General features: G+C 46.3%; 1 protein-coding gene across 5 annotated transcripts in view; it reads left to right on the top strand.

The window, feature by feature from the left end:
• The window catches only part of LOC119445813 (pleckstrin homology domain-containing family G member 5-like), a 676,589-nt gene that overhangs the window by 648,187 nt on the left and 8,151 nt on the right, over nucleotides 1–20,251 (top strand). For all 5 annotated transcript variants that reach the window (XM_037710104.2, XM_037710105.2, XM_037710106.2 and 2 more), the window contains 10 exons: nucleotides 125–220; nucleotides 778–828; nucleotides 2,049–2,309; nucleotides 5,056–5,205; nucleotides 6,114–6,251; nucleotides 6,872–6,997; nucleotides 10,371–10,613; nucleotides 12,113–12,358; nucleotides 14,718–15,029; nucleotides 16,887–17,749. In XM_037710104.2, the coding sequence (XP_037566032.1) occupies nucleotides 125–220; nucleotides 778–828; nucleotides 2,049–2,309; nucleotides 5,056–5,205; nucleotides 6,114–6,251; nucleotides 6,872–6,997; nucleotides 10,371–10,613; nucleotides 12,113–12,358; nucleotides 14,718–15,029; nucleotides 16,887–17,749 (2,486 nt within the window). The remainder of the gene's footprint in view (nucleotides 1–124; nucleotides 221–777; nucleotides 829–2,048; nucleotides 2,310–5,055; nucleotides 5,206–6,113; nucleotides 6,252–6,871; nucleotides 6,998–10,370; nucleotides 10,614–12,112; nucleotides 12,359–14,717; nucleotides 15,030–16,886; nucleotides 17,750–20,251) is intronic.

Genomic DNA, 20,251 nt, shown 5'->3' on the forward strand with positions numbered 1-20,251 from the left:
GCCAGACAAGCTTTGAAAAGGTTTTGAGGGAAGGAAATTGTATAGAAATTTTAGTGTCATGACATTAGTGTGCAACCGCTTACAACTTTGCTTACCAATTCACCTTTTTTTTGCCTGAAACTAGTCCCTTCCAAAGCGGGTACGGAACCAACAGGATGCCATTTGGGAACTCATTTCCACTGAAGTCTCATACATTCGCACCCTCAAAGTCATCACTGAGGTAAGTAGAAACCTCAGTCATTAAAACTTCAATAAAACCTGGGTATATTCTGCTTTAAAAAAAATGAGTAATGGCGCAGGACACAGGATGTATTGTGTCTTGCACTGTTACTCGTATTTATGTGTTAAAGGGGTCCTGAACCACTTTTTATCGAAGTCGAGAAATTCATTTGAAGTTAAATTAGACTATTTCAGAAATACTTTCCCACAAAAAGTTCTTCAATGCGTTCAGCAGAAGTGGAGTTATTGGCAATCAAACATAGCATTCGCGGTGCTTCCGCTCCTTCTTCAATGATTTGCACTGTGAAGGCTACAGCGGAGCGGGGTCTGCCCACAGCACTCCGCCTACTGAATGTCATCGCGGTGTGCAGTTCAAATTTGATTTTGGATGTATATAGTTCACTCTACGGTATTGTGTTATTGGGCATCTATATTGTATGTCAACTTAAATTTTTTATTAGAGAATAAAATGAACGCAAAGTTTACATTATCATTTTTTTTCCCTTCTTTAACTACCATCACTCATATTGCTCTTTCTGTCTCTGCTACTCTTTACAGCTGTTCCTGGCATGCCTATGCAATCTGCAGAGTGAACGCATTCTCCAAGAGGTATGTTATATACACCATGTCTAATCAGTGCTAGCCTGCAGCACATCAAAGTGCTGATTGACCAAACTGTTCAATGTATTCTTCTACCATATTGCATGATATTGTTGAGCCATGGTAGTTGAAACTGTGCTGGGGTGGCTTAAATCATGTTTTCAGCGACCATGATCGAATGGCTTTGCAAACTTTGGTTTGTGACTTGGAAGTTTCAGAGAGCTGGTCACGAGGAAGAAAAATGGTTGCAGGGAATACAAAAGTGGGGCACTAAACACTTAACCTGACCTCGATGGAGACAGTGCACCTCACTACCAGGCTATAGATTGGAAGCTTCAATCTTTCCCCATTTTCACAACTTCTGCCCCATTGAGTTCGATTTTGCTTTATCAGGAGCATCGAATCCCAATTCTTGATAGCACATTTAGAAACCATCACCACCTTTGTGATGGTTTCTAGCCTTCCCTAGTCAACTAGGAAGTATGCTTGTTGTCATGTAAAATAAGTGTGTTAGTCTTGTATAGCAGAGCTCTGGTGACACGTTTCAGTTGCTTGGCCTTTTCTGGCTGCTAAATCGTCTCGTCATGTTCCCAGAACAGAGCCAGTCCACTAGTACTACCTTCCTCACTCCTATGTTTTCTTGGCACTGACACTTTTTTCCCATAGTGCCATAAACAATGTGTAAAGTGGTTTCTTCTGTATCACTGTACAAACGCTAAAAATTTTACACTTGTGAAATTGCTAAATATTGGTGAAATGAGGGCTTGTGTAATGCATGGATCCCTTTTGTCAATTCTTTTGCTTTCCGATCATCTACTGATAACTACCGGCCACTCCTGGTGAACGGCGCTACTCGGACCACTGACGTAGTGTGGAAAGGAACATCTCGTTTGAATAGAGCTGTTACATTATCCCGGCCAAGGTCTCTGAGCAATGTTCTCTATGATGGACATATTGCTAAGTAGCAGACTTTGGGAAATGCTGCCATAGCGTACTTTTCGTACTTCCGTGCTGACAGAGTAGTTTTGTGCAAAGCAGCAAGTGTTTTCACTCATTTCTTGTAAAACATAATGTACTTGTAATGAGCAAGCAATCAGGTGGAGAGAAGGCACCGTTTCCTGCACCCTATTCACAAGCCGAGTCAAAAAACTCTTAACTGGAAGGTGCAATGCATGTGGCGCTTTAGGACGAGTCACTTCAGAGGACTATAACCGCATGTCTTGTCGCAGATCGACACCGAGCACATGTTCAGCAACATCCTCGAGGTGTGCGAGGTCAACCATGTGCTGTGGGACAACTGCCTCCTGCCAGCGCTGACGGTTGCACGCGCCAACCGGACCCTCCTCAACCCGCTGCACCTGCAGGAGGGCTTTCTCCGCTTCGAGGAGACGTTCCAGCCGTACATGAAGTACTGCCTTGAACAGACTACCTGCCTGCATTATGTCAAGGAGAAGCGACTTGAGAGCGATCTCTTCAAGACCTATGTGGCGGTGAGCAAAACAACATTTGTTCCTCCTTTGTTAGTGCGGCACTTGAATCTTGTATAATGTCACTACGAATGGAATTGCGTATTACAGGGCCGGTGCCTATTCTGACTCAGATCTTATAATGAGGCACAAGTACTGAGTTCCAGGAAAATGCAAGGAGAAATTCCTCATATGCGAGGAATTGTGTGAACAGTGGTTAGGTTAGGTGGCGGCTAGCGGCATTAGCCAAGAGCGTTTCGTCATTGGGACAGGGACAGATGCCATTGCAGCCTCCTGATGGTGCCATTTTGCAACAGACAAAGAGTCATGTGCAGTGTTTGTTGACATATCTGGTTGTGCTGGAAAGTAAACTAGCTTTATGGCAACATTGCAGCAAGATGAGAAAATATCTGCTGCATTTTTGTTTTGCTGTTGTCCTTCATGCTGCCAGGTACTTTTTGCGCCACCATTGAGTGCTGGGTGATTGCTGAAGGGACTAATGCAGTCGCAATGCTTAAAAAAAAACAACCTTGCTTTCATTGCTGTTGAGTATCTTGCATTCAAGTGACTAAAATCACAAGTGAAATTAGATGCAGATGACTGATGGGACTGGGCCCACAACCTATAAGAAGTTACAAGGTATCCAGTGTGCTTGTGTGCAGCTGTTACTCTCATTACCTATGTTACTGTTGTATTCATCGCTTCCAGTATCGCTTTCATTCCTTTTTCCACTTGAGCCTGGCAGTTAGCCATTTCTCACCTTTCCGGATTTTGAGACCACCTTTATTTGTTTCTCAAAACTTCCATTTTGGCAACCTTGCTTCAGCTACTCTGAAGTTCTAATATTGAACTTCTTCAAGGATGTGTACCGTATTTTCCGGTCTATAACTCGCACCTTTGTATAAGACGCACCCCTCTCCAAACGGCAGTTTTTCCAGGAAAAAACATATATAAGTCGCACCGGTGTATAAGATGCACCTGTTCGTTCGGTAAGTGATTTAAAAAAAAATTACAGCGACATTTCACTCCGTGAACGCGGGTCACGCGCAAGCGTATGGGTGCCATATATTTCCACTCCAGGAGCATTTCTGCCGTCGTGGTTGCCGCGATGTTCCGTATAAAGTCCAAGGGCGATAACATTGTCCCCGTGCGCCGTATGCTGTATGTGCGAGTGAAAGCGTGCAACAGTGAGCCGAATCGCGCACAATGGGGGAAAGCGGGAAGGCAGCGTGGGATGGAGGGGGGGGGGGGCTGCTTGTACTCTGGTAGCAACTGCGTAGTTTGCGCAGCAGCGCGCGCCGTATCCTGATAGCGATCTGCAGATGTGACGACTTCGGGGTCGGCCTGCCGTCGCTTGCGTTGCTGCTTCGTCCTTCTCACATGGAGCTCCGTAACTCGATCACGAGAAGAACCCTGCACCTCCACTGCGCGCACAGAACCCGTAGCAATCAAGTCAACCAGCGCGCTTCACGTAGCCATAACATCGAATCCGATTTTGGCTGCAGTTTTTCCGAGAAAAAAAAAAGTTCATAAGTCGCACCATTCTATCAGCGTCTTATACACCGAAAAATATGGTACTTGTCTTGTGGTTCCACAGGGTATTGCTTACTAGTCACATCATGGCATTCCACTTTTCAGCTTTACTGGCAACTACTTTACAAAGAATAAGTTCTACAGAATTTCTCGTTAACTTACACACTAATTTCCATGTTCACAAACATACCTCAACTCAAAATTCTTTACTGGCTTTCTTGGCTGAAGGTGTCAGTGCACAATTAATTGCTCGCTGCTGATTGCTAAGATGACCAGACACTTTCAGCAGTTGCTTGATGGAGACAAGTATATTTCTTAATCCTTGCAGTGACGTACCGGTAAGTTCACAAGTTTCTGTCCCTCCATGTCACTGAAATACCGGTACGTTCTCCACTCTCTCCAGTTGGATGTGTGTGGTAACGCGAAGTTGGCGAACACCGAGGTAGTTCCACCATCTCTTGTATATTTCTAGTAGCATATTTTCTAACATCTCCGAGTTTGCTCAGCCTGGGTTTTTGTTAGTGCACTGCGGAGAATGCACCCCTTTGTGGGCATAGATGCTCTGCGGGGATCGTGCATTTGCCAATGAGAGGGGCGGCTCCTGGACTTTGTGCACCACTACTGCGGCAATTCTCCATTCAAATAGGCATTAGCACCATAGCACAAAGCCACCACTCTTGCGTGTTGTCCTACGTGTATAGAAGGTGATCTCTTTTTACCCTGCCACGGTGGCACTATTGCGAAACGTGCGCGTCAGAATGAAACTAGGTAGAACATACAAAACAAAGATAGGAATGTGAGGACCATACTAGGAGTGGATTTGCTATTATCTGTGTCATTTATTTTCCCTTCTGCACAACTTAAAATAAACCGTTGCTTGTTTTATAATATCCGAGAAAAAAAAAAAGACAAGACAGACACTGGGGGTGCAACACCTTCAAAAAAAAAAAAAAAGACACTGAAAGGGTTACGAAACCTTTTGTTGGAATCTCAGATATGCGTTATGAATGCTCAGTGTCCACTTCAATCGAAGAATGGCATTGCCCTGAACATGGAAGGACTTCAAGTTAAGTGCATTTGCGAATGCCAGGCTGCCCCTTGAAGCTGCATTCCATTAACAATGGATTCATGTGAAACAAATGTGAAGGTCCTCTATGTGTTTCTGTCTTTTATTTATTGTGCCTTTAATGAGCCACCTTACTTCCAATGTTTCATGATTGTTTATCCTCACTTGCAGTGGTGCGAAGCTAGGAAAGACTGTGAGAGGCTGCGCTTTACGGACCTCCTTGTCAAGCCCATGCAGCGGCTCACCAAGTACCCACTTCTGCTCAAGGCCATTCATAAGAAGACCGACGACGACGAGGCCAAGAATGCCCTCGTTGAAATGGTGAGTAAGCAAGCTTGTGACTGATGTGCGACCATCACTGTGTGCGGCAAAGACTGACGCGAGACTCATGAACGACAATTCAGGTGTCTGCTGAAAAGCGAGACACTTACAATGGCCATTGCCTCTTCCTTTCTTTCTTTCCTTCATATTACAATAAATTACTACTACTACTACTACTACTACTACTACTACTACTACTACTACTACTACTACTACTACTACTACTACTACTACTAGCAAATGACCTAACAGTGACAAAAACAGCTACACAATTCTACCTAAACCAGCCTGAATGTTCGCTTTGCTGAGTGCCTCCAGTTACTGTGCTAGTTTGAGTGTGTGTCAAACTTGCTGTAGTGCCTCTTAATGTATTGCATTCACTTGCTGAGTGTGAGGTCACAAAATCGATTACTTGGTGCCACAGCTGTATTCCAATGGTAGTGGAATGCAAGGATGTCTGTGTATTGAGATTCCTGTTGGAAAAAGAAAAATCATGCGTGGTGGTAGTTAAGGCCCTCCACAATGGCACACCTCATAGACCTATGCTGTAAAAATCGGTTGCAAACAAATAAAAGACCAAGAAAAAAAAATTTAATAGAGAAAGATGGTGCTAAAAATGCACTGGCAGAAAAACCCAGTCTTCAGCAGAGCTTGCATCAGTGCTGGTTTTCTGATTATGGTTTCACACATCATCAGTGCTGGTTCATCAATACTGATGTTCCTACCACTTTTTCGTCTTTTGTGTCCTATCCTGATGAGCTAACCACTTCTTAAGAAATGTTGTTTCCAACTAGAATTGGCCAAATATGCAGCCTGCCTCTTTAAGAAGGTTCCTGGCTAGAAAGTGCTTGCTTTGCTCCCTGCGTTTACTCTTCGTATTCTTGCTTTTTTTTTTTTCTTTTGTTTAGAATGAATGTGTGGAAGCGTTCGTGTACGCTGTCGACGGGAAGCTGCGACACCTGCACGAGCGTGACAGGCTCAAGTCAATCACGAGCCGCATTGAAAGCTACGATCCATTTGACATCAGTAACGACGAGGTTGAAAAGGTTGGTTTCACCATTGCTGATCTTGTCGACGTCTACACATTTGTTGCCAAAACCGCCTGCCACATTCGTTTGCAGTATCTGATTGCCGTCTAGTACCTGAAAGATCAAAGGGCCAAGAAATAAGCTTTCTCAAATGAACATGATTTTATTCTCCCAAGTGTGATGCTAGATACGAATCACTTGCGCAACTATATAAAAAGTGAGAAGGATACAGGGAACCGACAGGCTCGATTTTTGACGTTACATGAAGAACCCTCTCATGCCTGATCTTCACTTATCATTGTCATAGGTTCATTGTACACTGCACCCATCAAATGTTGCAAGGCATGTGAAGGTTATGGTGAAGCTAACCCTATACCAGACTAGCCCCATAGCTTCATATCCAGTAATCTATGTGAAATATATTGGTGTCGAGTAACAATAGGAATTGCTGCAACTGCTATTTCTTCTGGCATGAGTGGTTACACCTAATGCTAATGCCATTGTCTTGCCACTTGGCTTACCTTTTTGCTGTAGTATACCACGAGTTGAACCTATGAGCACATTCGACAGATGCTTCACTAGAGGTGAAGAGAGTGCTTGTACTATATACAGCATTGTGCCTCCATTTTCTTTTGTAGGCCCTCAAGGCCCACTGCGTGTTGGACCTGACTTGTCCCATGCCGAGTTGTGGCAACCAGCAGAACAGGCAGCTCTTGTTTGAGACATCAGGTGTCAAACTGAAGGACGCTGGCAGTTCAAGCAAGGTGAGCACTTGTGTTTGCATTGACAGAGCATGTAAATTCGGTACAGTTCCCTTAAAGGACACTAAAGAGAAGCAGGAAGTGCAGCTGGAATAAAAGAGGGACCTTCAGGAATGCATGCAATTTTTGTTGGGTGCAAAAATATGAGTTATTAGTGGAGAAATTCGTAAACAAAGATAAAATATCTCTTCCTCAATTTCTCTAACCCCAGATTCGGCGCTGAAGCAGTGTCGTCACGGATTTCATTGCTCTCAGCGAATCAGAGGTCGCCATAATACGTCACCGCTTACGTAAACGGCCGAGGCGCTCGCTCCATCATAGGCTGCATGGCTGCTGCGTTTGCGTTCGCTGCGACTTTTGCTTAGGTGTTCTGTGGCCACAGATGGATACCGTTGCTGACGCTGAACCTTGCAACGAAGAGCTCGCCAGGGAAGCAGGACTGCATTTGAGCGACTTCAGTGAAACGGAGTGCGAAATGATCCTCCGTGCTCGCGCGGTAGATGTTTTCGCGTACGATGTCGGTGAGCAGCCGGCCGCACCGACGTAAAGCAAAGCCTCATGAACAAGCGTAGAAAGTTGCGCGCGTACTCAGTATGGTTTTTTGGTGTCTTTTTTTAATGACATTCAGCACTCACTGAGCCGCCAGTTTGCTGCTGCAGGGGCATCAGTAGGGGATTTGATGAAGGCGGCGGCATTGATGGGACAGCTGCTCGAGAAAGGACTGGCCTCTGGGGCACGCCAAGATACTCTCCGAGGGCAGGATTATATACATAATCCGAGGGCGAGAAATGCAGAGAGCACACTCTGGCTTTTTGCCGGTTTCTCTGGCTCTTTTGCCGTTTTATCATCGGCAGAGCATTAAGCCATTGCGAACGCCGGGGCTCATCGCGCGGCACCACTTTAAAGGACAGTCAGATCAACACTGCCGCTGTTCCTGAGCAAGCACCTTGTGCCGTTTATACAGCCCTCAACACTACACACATGAGGCATTTTCTGGCTATTTCCCGTGAGGTCAAAGTTTTTCGAGCCATGCAACACGCAAACAAACACTGCAACACTGTAGAGCGGAACAGGCGTGCGTGATGATGCATGGAGCAAAAACGAAACTTCGAAACTATCATGACCGCATGTAGCGCCACACCATTTTTTCCTATTACTTATTTAATTTTGCACAATTTTTATTTATTTTTTTGCGAGGACTTGTACGTCCTCGCTTGAAATGGCTTAAAAAGTTGGCAAATGCTGTTTATTTACATTTAAGGTGTATTTCATTTTGTGTTTTATTAACAGCGATAAGTCACTGTCGACCAATCGCGACCGGGCTGTGTTTGTGATCTCCGACGTCACGAACGTGTAGTGCGGGAAATTTGAAGGGGCGTCGGCACCATCCTTCAGTTTGTCGCTATTTTCTCTCTTATTAAACCTCTGTTCGCAGTAAGAACGGTATGTCTGTGATCGTGATAGGATAATCTACCATTAAAGCTGAACTTCCGGTTTCTCTTTAGTGCCCTTTAAATGTTGAACATTGGACAAGATTGGCCAATTTTGAAGGTCCTGTGCCCACTAATGTGCACGCCAAGAGACTGCCTTAAAATCATGTGCACTAAATTAAATAACGATGCGTAAAACTAGTAGTGTTTTCGTCAGTTCTTTCTTTGGTGGTCCATTCTTCGTTGGAGTGTGAAGTTTATTGAACGATGATTGGCAGCAATGATCGAATGCAGACAGGAAGCGATTTACGTCACATGAGCAAAGGATCTTCATAAGTAAATGGGACTGATACATACAAGGCAAAACAAATGAGCTACGAACTGAACAGCAGAGAGAACAGTGTCTCACTCTTCGACTGTCTCAAAGAAAGCTAGAGCCCAGTGTGCTGCTAACGTACATTGTACAGAGCCTCACCGATCGATCCGCAATCTTGATTACAGCCCAGACTGAGGAGCAAGATATTTTCTTGGTTAATCTACATTGAACAGAGAAAGGAAGGAGGCGGCAACACTGTTGACCTGTTCCACAGACGCAATTACCAATTAGAGTCAGAATTTGGTAGGCCACAACATCCGGGGCTGGGCTGACCGTTAATGGAATCCGAACTCCGTATTTACAAGACCGCATTCTTCCCCCCCGTCCCGTGCCTTCCTAGTCCCGACGTGACGCTTTCTTCCTCCGATCGCTCTCTGATTTCTCCCTCCAAAAAAAGAATGGTCCGAAAGTTGCCTTCGCGTTACAGTTGGATATGAAACTAAAGCTGCATTTGTGGTGTTGGCAGCCACCAATCGTCAGAGCCATCTCCATTGCCATTTTAATCTCAAGATGGCTGCTGAACACGTCTTTACGTAGTATGTATAGCAATGCCAACGCGCTGCTTTGAGCCTTTAATTACAAAGCTAGTTCAAAAGATGCAATTTTACATGCTAAGCTGGTTGCAACTGAGTCATGTCACATATTCTTAGTTTTCCAGAGACTTGCATGTATCACAGGACAAACTGGCGAAGTGGTTAGCTTAGGCGTGGTCCACTATCCCATTCACAATAGTAGTGGAGTGCTTAGAGAAATTCGGAATAAATGTAATGAACTGCACGGAAGGCAATGTGTTGTCTATAGGCAGCGATAAAAAGCTGTCCGAGATTGACGACGATGGATGTTACTTAGTGTAAATAAATTTCCTTTCTGTAAAGATAAACACTGCAGGATTGCATTCGTGTGCCCCGTGGACTATATGCCTATCTAGATAACGCCACAGTGTTTAATGCTGGTTATTCATCGGTGATGCAGAACGCCTTAAAAGCCTAATTCTATATCGTATGTAATCAATTTGCTTATCTGCTGAAGCGTGGCATGCAATGACAGTACCATGTGCTAAAACACTACTCCTGCAGCACTTCCATGGAGAAGCCATTCATGCACTGTGTGCCTAAGGTATCACACAAAGCGAAAAGGCTCCATTTCCACAGTATGCATCATTATGGTGGCAAGTGACACATCAGACTTTGGCCTTTGGCTTGTTTGTCCGAAAATCGGCCCATGAAAATGAAAAATTATGTTCAAAATAACTGTTGTGTGGTTTTAGGAGTTCGAATTTGCCGGAGTTTTTCCCTATTCAAATACATGCGACTCTGCCGGGACCAACCAATCAGTTTGAATGGAGAATTACTCAGATTTCACTGCATAATGCTTGGCTGCCAATAATTTATTTTCTTTGACCCGAACTAGTCTGGGCTATGAGTTTGATCAGTGATTTGCAAGTTTTGTGTATAAACAATGAGAACAATAAGAGCCGATCAGTCGCTGTCCTGATGAGTTTGCTGTAGCAAGGCTTCACCAGTACTTCAGATTCACTACAGCGAGTAACCTTTGGGATGGATGCACGCAGGTGGATGTACACTGCTTCCTGTTCACTGATGTGCTGCTTGTCTGCAAGTCGCTGAGCAAGAAGGGCGACCGCGTGAAGGTGATTCGGCAGCCGTTCCTCGTTGAGCGGCTGGTCACGTACGAGCTGCGCGACAACAGTGGCCTCATCGTCATATACCTGAACGACTTCGGTGTGGCTGCATCGTACTTCCTCCTCTACACGAGCGACCCACGAAGCTTCATGGACCAAATCCGCAGAGCACAGGTCGGTTGCGCCAGCTGCCATCAAGCTCCGATCTTGGTTCTCATTCACTAGTGGAACAATTCCTTACCTGCTTCAGTGGCAGTGGCATTCTGTTGTCGAGCATGAGGTTGCGAGTTCAATTCCCAGCCACAGCAGGCGCATTTCACCAAAGGCAGATAGCAAAAACGCTCATGTACTTGGATTTAGGTGCATATTGAAGAATCCCAGGTGGTCGCAATTAATCTGGTGGCCCCGCTACGTCATCTCTAATAGCCTGTGCATTGCTTCGGGATGTTAAACCCCACAATTTGATTTGGTTAATGTTCCCTTGGAGTAAATTGTCACTCACTGCACTGAACAATACAACAGTCACATTACATGTTATGGACAGTTAGTCTATCCACAAGTTTTACGCAGTGGCAAATGTGAACAACTAGTCAGCCCTGGCATCGCTTTCTCGACACATCCGGTGAAGGTTTTTGCTTATCTGCTATTTAGATGAGCTCTGTTCAGGTAATTTGTAATGAATATGGCTTTGTTGCTATCACGCATTGCTGGAATGAGGCACTTTGTTTTTCTCTCCTAAGTGGGGTTTTCAGCATCTGCTTTGTGGTGCAAAGTTGCGAAGTTGCAGCACTATGCAGTGGAGTTGCGCCGTGCCACGTAGTTGAGCCCTCCATTTCAAGGTCGTAGAGAAATGTGCGTATCAGAATGCAGCGAGGCTCTGGGTTTAATCAAGCATTTGGCGTTTTGTTCATTTTCGGAATAGCATTAGTTAATTTAAATAGTACTGCAGCCAATGCTAGCCAATCCAGACTACAATCATGTGAATGCAGGCATCTCTGCATTGTGTGTGCCTTTGTGTCAGGGTTATTTGCCAACTTTCCACCATGTCAACTGCCAGAGTGCAGCTTGCAAGTGTTACTTTTGTCGCCAAATTACAAGGGTATAACAAGGTTTCTGCGGACTTTTTCAGATAACAAAGGGACCACCATAATGTCCAAACAGTATGACAATATATAAAGTTGTACTTCACTTAAAACATTTATTTATTGCATTTTACTATACCGGAAGCATTGAAAGTTCCGTCGTGGAATTTGGATACACATTAGGCCTTGTGGTTTATTGCAGGGATGTCCGTTATTCATTTCTCAAGAGTCATGCATTACACATAGTGGGCCGGAACACAGCATCTGCGGATCATCACGCATCATCATGATGCTGCTGATTGCAGTGTTGCCTGTAATCTTGACCCCACGCTACGAGAAACACTAATCTAAGCGCTTCTGCTTTTTACATGCACACAACCTTTCTCTGCGCTTCCCATTAAGTGCACGCACAAACTTCATCTGGAGTGGTTTGAGACAGGTTGGCAATGCATCCACATGCTACAGTGACGACTAGAGTAACACCTCGTCGCGACATGCGCCAAAATTAGTTTATTGTATGCAACAGTTCGATATAGCCGAACCTGCTTACCACCAGCTTTCGTTTTGACACTTGTGCTGACTGACGCGCAGGAGCAGTACCGGGAGGCGAAGTCGCAGGCGACGAGCGAAAAGCCCCAGCTGGGATACCTGCAGGACTTGGACGACGAGGACGACCTGGACATCCCACGCAGTGCACTGCTCGTGGCGGCCCGTTCTCCGCGTTCGTCCAGCCACTCGAGCCTGGTACATTCGCACAGTGGCTCCATCGACATGAGCGACCCGGCATCGGTGGCCTCCATGGCTGGACCGCCCGTGCCCTGCCCAACACCCCTGTTTGTGAGTAATGCATCGGATTGTTAGCGAACTCTTGTTTTGGTCTTGCGAGTTTAGTCAAGGAAGAGCCTAATCTGGGAGGCAGCGTTGTCATAGGGACAGTGCATCAGATGTTTAGTGGCCACTGGGCCCTTATTTGGCAACGTTCAGTATCATTTGCCATTCTTATTTTTTTATAACACACTGCACTGAATGGCTGATAGCAGCATTCACGGCATCGCAGTGGTGCCTGAGCTTCATTGGAGGCAATAATTAAGAGCAAGAACAATTTGAAATGAAATGGATTGTTTGATATTATGGCCCCTGGTTTCGGTTTGTGAGTACAGTGAAGCAAGGACCCAAGCCACACTCTGATAGTTTGGTGGTTGTGAAGATGCTATTAGGGCACAGAGCTGAAAGGTAGACATCTGCTGACATCGATTTTTCTGTTCTTTTGCTCATCGATGCACACACACGCACACACACACACATACACTCTCTCTCTCAAGGGCACCTTGAACCACATAGAAAATGCTCAGTGTTCCATGTTGGCTAAATTTGAGGGGTGTGCAAGTATTCAAAACTTCGGAATAACTTATCGAATAGTGTCTTTGAATCAAATAGTCACTATTCGTAATTGTGAATATTTTTCTAATATTTTTCGAATATTTAGAAATGTCAACTGCACCCAATTAAACATTCATTGAAGCAAAAGTACGATAAGTTTTCACCCCCGTGGGTATAGTATAGACATAAAACACGAGAACTTTAGTAGCGGTGCAGGTTATGTCGCTTAGGTAGCCATACTTTACACGCTATGCAGTGATCATTCGCGCTCTCTGAAGAGTCCTGCACGTGCAAATAAATTACTTGTTTGCTTCTTAATGCTCCATTTGTGTGTTAATAAGCAACATTTCATAACATACTATGTATTGACAGAAACGTGCTAGCTCTAAGAATACTAGGATGTGAACATGGTTTTATTATAATTGTGATAACGGCTGTTCATTACTTGAAAAATATTTGATATGCAATTAGATTTGGTCTCAAGGATCGCTATTCGCACACCGCTACTAAATTTATAAGTGAGTGCTGTATGGAATCTGGTGATGCCTGTGCAAGCCTCACTTAAAACATTTGTGCTCTGTGGGGCTTACCTTGTTCCCAAGCTATTATCATCTATCTTGCGGGCAGTTTCTTTGTTTATCGCTGCACTCCTGGTACCGTATTTACTCGATTGTAACGCAAGTTTCTTTCCAGATTTTTGCAATCCTAAGTCGATCCTCGCGTTACAGTCGAATACCGAAATTCAAGTTGTCTAAAAAGTGCAATGATGCACCCAATTCTAATCAACGAGTGAAATGCGTGAGTGAAAGCGCGCGAGGGACGCGCGCTTCCACGGAGAGCGAATGCATGGCGGAGAGCAAGCACGATGTCTCCGTCGCGCAAAAGGCTGTGGTGGGATGGGAGGGAGGGAGGGGAGGCAATGCAACGTTTAGCTGTGGCACCAAATGCATATCTTGTGACCGGACGCAAGGGGAACTGGCGTCTCGATCTCCCACGCGAAAAGAGGAAATCGGGAAGGTAGCGGGGGAGGGAGGGGGGCTTCTTCTCTGCCAGCAACTGCGTACTTGTACTTTGCGCGGCTGAGAGCTGTCGCGTGCACCGTATCTTGAAAGCGATCTCCACACGGCTTTGACCTTTGTATGCACTGTGCTTTCGCCGCTCAGTTTCCGTTGAAGCAATAGACGGCACGAGCCTTCGCTCGCTGCTGCTGGCAAGCGCTCATGCCAGCGTTTTGACAGTGGTTGTCTGCGGTCATCGAGTGTGATCTATTCATGTTTGCTTGTGCACTAACATCATGCTATTTAATTCAGTTAATAAGCGAATGTGTCCACGTTTATGCAGCCAATAAAATTACTATCCTTACTCCGTATAGCTCTCTACTAATTTGCTATCGCAATTGATGCGTCGCCTTTTGGGCAAAACTGTGACTTTTTCATGCATCCGGTGGTCTCGCGTTACTTTAGCATTTTTTTTTTTTTTTTGCTAGACGCAACAAAAAGTCACTCCTGGTGTTACTTTCGCAGTTTTATTTTTTCTTGATAGACGCAATGAAAAGTCACCCCTCACGTTACAATTGTGGTCGCGTTACAATCGAGTAAATATGGTACTTTTAGGTCACAAAGAGCATGTGCTTATAAAGCATGACATACTCGTTCCAGACAGGAAAGTATCGAGCCCACACTGCTAAAGAAAGCAGGGGCATTCAACAGAGGTGACAATTATTGCTTGGGGCCAAAGGAAGGCCCAGAGGGTGTAAAGTTTTTTTAGTTTTCTGTAATGAAAAAAAAAAAAAAAACACTGTTTTTGTCTACTGCAGCAAGGAGCAGCTGCTGGTGGTGGCCAAGGCCGAGCAACAAGCTTCGAGCTTGGTGAGCTACGCAATCCCAGCATGACATGCGACGACCTCGACGAGCAAGGAAGGTCGCGAAGCATGGAGACGCGCACCTCGGGCCCAGTCTGCGTCACGGTCACGTCACCACGGCCTGAGCGGCGGGCTTTCCTTCTCAAGGGTGCCGGCACTAATGCAACATCGCCTAACACGCTGACTGTGAGCATTCCCTTCACCCACCCGCAAGAGCTAGAGGAGCCCAAGGAGTACAGGAGCTACCCAACATCCCCAACAATTCAGGTGGGCATTTTGCTTGGCTATATACGGTATACAGTCAATCCAGGTTATATCGAACTTGAAGGGGATCGCGAAATAGTCCGATATATGTCGATAATTCGAAATATAAAATATGCTTATCATATCTGAATCTTATCTGAGATGCCTGCACATCTCAGAACAGTTTCCCCTAGATCATGAAAAGTAGGAACTTACTAAATTGCTTCTCCAAGACTGTGTTGAACGCACAAAAGTTTACTTATTTTTCGTTCACGAACATTGCAAGTTGCTCGCGACGGGGCATGATCACATACCATTGGACGCACTGATCACAATGGTAACCCTAGAAGCCCATGAGGCTCAGATGAGACACCGCGATGCACCTTGCACACGACGAAGTGCTTGTTGCACTTTTTTATTCAAGATAATGTAGAAATGGACGCAACGCAGAAGCAAACTAGTCTGCGCAGCTACAAATTGCGCGTGAACATGCCCGGCCGCATGCCCGTTGCAATACCTACTGTTAAATGGCTGATCGTCATGCGGGCAACGAGGCAGGCGGACTGTTGTGTCGGGTTTCAAAACTAACTTTCTGTTGGAACCAGTCCTTGATTTTCGACTGCCCTGAAAAGCCCCTGCGTCTCTTCTAGTGTGCCGCTCAGTGCTACGACGCCTTGCTTCGTTCTCGGCCACTGCATCGGTGACTGCTGACACTTCACACACACTGTTAGTTTCGAACATGGCTTTCAACTTGCAGAACATCCGAGTCCAGTCCCAAACACACGTAACCGTGTGAGCACGAATGAAACGTGCTCAGTGAGGACCCACAGAACGCACAGTGATCATCCTTGCGCACCGCTGCCGCAGTGAGGGGTCTTTCTGCGAAGTGCGCATGTTGTGTAGTGGTTTTCTTGAGTTCATTTCCGTCCAAGTGGAGGCTGTGGTCGGATATGTGTTGGCTGCTCACAGAATCCTAAAAATGCCATTAGCAGAAAGCCCTTGTCTATAAGAAGACAAACCTCGCGGTGCAGCATCTCCAGTTCGGCATCCCATGCCTGGTCCCAATGAGTGAGAAGATCGAGTGTCATCCACGCTTTCTTGTGAAAATGTGTATCAGACTTCCCAAGGAGCCCTTTCCCGTTCTTGAAGCAAAGAGTGGTGATCTCCTCTTATCGATAACGAATGGTTGCAATTAGCATGAGCCACCCATATGCACAGCGAGCAAAACTGTTCATTTTTCCAACATGACATGTGCTGCCTTTCACATTCAATCTCTCATTTGACAGCATCTGCGAAAGCAGTGCTGTTTCAAGTTTGTCAGCATTAAACATCCTTGATGACGTGAAAAGTGATCACTTCTCCTAACGAAGAAGCGCACTTGCAGGGGCGCGGCCCAGCGTTAGATATATTGAATGTGGCTGTGAATGAGAGTTTGATGTACACGTAGTACAGCACTGTGCTCTTGAATGGGATTTTCAAGGGGATTTTTACGACTCTTCGATATAGACAATAATTCTATATATCAAGGTTTGATATATCCAAGACCAACAGTAGCTTATTTGTATAAATATAATGCAACCACTTGCTACTATAACGCAAGCAATGCGTTTGACGACGCAAAAAAAGACGTAACTTGACCTAGCCCATCCTAACCTAACCTTAGAGGTATTTCTTGTCTGGCTAGAAGGTGAAACATGGGACAAATAAGATAAGTGCCTTGTCTTGCCTGTCCCTCTCTGTGTATGTATGACAATTCGTGCCCCTCTTCTGTAGCTAACCTAGCCTGCACTGCCCACTTCCACCCCACACTTTGATGTGACAATATGCATTGCGTAATCAGAAAAAAGCACTTCCTAATGTTTACCTTGACTGCTTTTGCAGGTGCCAGTCATGTCATCACTACCTCCTAAGAGCCTCTCGCCGACATCTCGCTTTGCTGCCGGCCTACCGCAGCCTTTTCCAGGCTACAACCCGAGCGGAGCGAGCAAGCCACCCCTGCTGAAGACCAAGAATGTGTCCGGCCTGGTGACTCACAGCGCCCCTCCCAGCGAAGGCCCGAGCCCCGTGCACAGCCTCGAGGGCCCGAAACCCCCCGAGGAGGCTGTCAGCCCACCCGACTCCGAAGACGAGAGTGGCCGCAAGCGTATTTCCCGAAGAACATGCCGGCCCGAGAGGCGGCATCACACAGCCGACTCCTTTGAGCACCTGAAGAACCAGAGGGACCCATCGATCCACAAGCGACTGTCATGGAACTGCGGGCAACAGCACGATGCGTCGTCCGGCGGGGCCGGCACGGCCGGCCGCCTTGTGCACTCGTCAGAAGCGTTCCTCAAGAACAAACACGTTGCCAAGTGTCTGAGCAGCGAATCTGTGTACAGTTCTAGTGGTGTAAGCAGTACGGGCTCCCTTTTGTTCAGCAGTGCGGGCAGCGGCGATGCCTGCGACTGCTGCTGCGATCCGATCCCCGTTGTTGGGCCCACGGACGACCAAAAGCGGCTCACCAATGGCGACGAGGACGAGGTGCCGCCATCTTCAGCCGACGGGCACCACCAGCTCAAGACGTTGGGTGCACCAGGAGAGTGCATCAAGATAGATGTGAGTGAAGTGAAGGATGGGATCTCATCAGTGCAGATTGTGGGTGCAGAGGGCATGCCAGTGGCTCCTGGCAAGCCGGGCAAACCATCCCGCTCGGACCTGCAAAAGATGAAGGAGTTTCTTCTCAACAGCCGCTCAGTCGAGGCATCGTGAGTACTTTTTTGTTGGTTCACCCCTTTGTTGCGCATTTAGTGCTTATGTGCAACACCCAATTTTCCAGCACATATCCAAGCGGTTGGTTCTTGGCTGATTTTTGGCATGATGCGAGGGTGTCCAAACTTCAGCTTTTGAACTATGAGCCCTCGTTTCGCAGTTCTACCTGCGACTCGCGGCCGGCTACACGGTGAAGCAGTCACTGTCTGTTCTGAACTTAACGTGCAAGGTGTTGCGCTAGCTCCTGGCAGGCTATGCAGTTTTCACAAACTTGCACATCAGCCATTCTTAGGAAACTTTCTTGGCAGGTTGTAAGAGTGTAATTGCAATAAAGGGGCCCTGAAATAGTTTTCTAACCAATCATAGAATGTCCTCATTAGTACAGTAAAAGCTCGGTAATTTGAAATTTTGGATAATTCCAAGTAGCCGCTGCGGTCCGTCCAACAATGTATTGAAAGCAATATGTAACGTATCCCGCTAATTCACACTGAAATCCTCACCGCCACCGATAATTCGAACTCCGCGCCATCGTGAATGGGGAGAGTGCTAGTGCGTGGGCCACGCAGCTTTGCGCACTCGTTTCTGCGGCGAGTGGCGGCGGTGACGTGCCCTCAAACGCGCCCACGCTGCTTCGCCGTCAATCACAGACAGCCATTCAAAGCGGCGCGCGGGTCGGAGATCGTTCTGCGCATGCTCTGAAGAGAGCAGCTGACGGTGCACGCGTCAAAGTATATCGTCATCAGCCTATATTTATGTCCACTGCAGGACGAAGGCCTCTCCCCTGCGATCTCCAATTACCCCTGTCTTGCGCTAGCTGATACCAACTTGGGTCTGCAAATTTCCTAACTTCATCACCCCACCTAGTTTTCTGCCGTCCTCGACTGCGCTTCCTTTCTCTTGGCACTCATTCTGTAACTCTAATGGTCCACCGGTTATCTACCCTACGCATTACATGGCCTGCCCAGCGCCATTTCTTTCTCTTAATGTCAGCTAGAATATCGGTTATTCCCGTTTGCTCTCTCGTCCACACCGCTCTCTTCCTGTCTGTTAACGTTAGGCCAAACATTTTTCGTTCCATCGCTCTTTGTGCGGTCCTTAACTTGTTCACAAGCTTCTTTGTTAACCTCCAAGTTTCTGCCCCATATGTTAGCACCGGTAGAATGCAATGATTGTACACTTTTCTTTTCAACGACAGTAGTAAGCTCCCAGTCAGGATTTTGGCAATGCCTGCCGTATGCACTCCAACCCAATTTTGTTCTTAAGTAAATTTCCTTATCATGATCAGGGTCCCGTGTGAGTAATTGACATAGATAAATGTATTCCTTTACAGACTCTAGAGGCTGACTGACGATACTGAATTCTTGTTCCCTTGCCTGGCTATTGAACATTATCTTTGTTTTCTGCATATTCATCTTACACTTTCTCGGTTAAGGTTCTCAATCATTTGTTGTAATTCGTCCCCATTGTTGCTGAATAGGACAATGTCATCTGCAAACCGAAGGTTGCCGAGATATTCGCCGTTGATCCTCACTCCTAAGCCTTCCCAGTCTAAGAGCTTGAATGCTTCTAAGCATGCAGTGCATAGCATTGGAGAGATTGTCTCCTTGCCTCACTCCTTTCTTGATGGGTAACTTTATGCTTTTCTTGTGGAGAACCAATGTAGCTGTGGAATCTTTGTAGATATTTCCCAAGATATTCATGTATGCCTCCTGAACTGCTTGATTACGCAATGCCTCTGACTGCTGGTATCTCTACAAAATCAAATGCCTTTTCATAATCTATGAAAGCCATATAGAGAGGTTTATTGTACTCCACAGATTTCTCGATTACCTGATTGATGTTATGGATGTGATCTATTGTAGAATATCCCTTTCCGAAGCCAGGGCAAGTATAGAGGGACACTAAAGGCGCGTTAATAGTCCGACGTTTTCAGTGCATGATAGAGTGCATAGCGTGATTGCGGCCAATCATGCTATGCCGCTTGCGCTGCGCCAGGCAAAATGCCGTCCCCTCTATACTTGGACGCGCGCGCGCCGTTGACTGCTCTCTTTGGAGCATGCGCGGAACGATCCCCAAGTCGCACGCCGCTTTGAACACAGCAGCTGTCTGTGACCGTCAGCGAAGCGGTGTGGGCACCTTTTTTTCTTCGCGCAATGCATTGTGGGTCGGCTCAGTCGACGTGAAGGATGCGCGGGTGGTGCAAGAGCCATCTCGACGTCGGGCACGTCGGAGCGCATTAGCCGGGTCTGGTTACATTGGCCGTGCCAGTCGTTCGAACTAGAGACGTCTTCACGAACGTGACGTAGCGTGTGTGCCCGCGTGCTCACGCTACGTCGGACTATACAGTGTAGCCCTCTTATAACGAACACACCTACAGTGAAATAGCGGTTATAACGAAGTGATCTTGATTTCCCGTTGCATTTTCCGCATTGTCAATGCCTTTTTGGTCATGTTTTAACGAAGCAAATAAACGCAACTCAGCAGATATAGCGAAGCAT

Source organism: Dermacentor silvarum, chromosome 3 (assembly GCF_013339745.2).
Source record: "Dermacentor silvarum isolate Dsil-2018 chromosome 3, BIME_Dsil_1.4, whole genome shotgun sequence".
Classification (NCBI taxonomy): Eukaryota; Metazoa; Arthropoda; class Arachnida; order Ixodida; family Ixodidae; genus Dermacentor; species Dermacentor silvarum.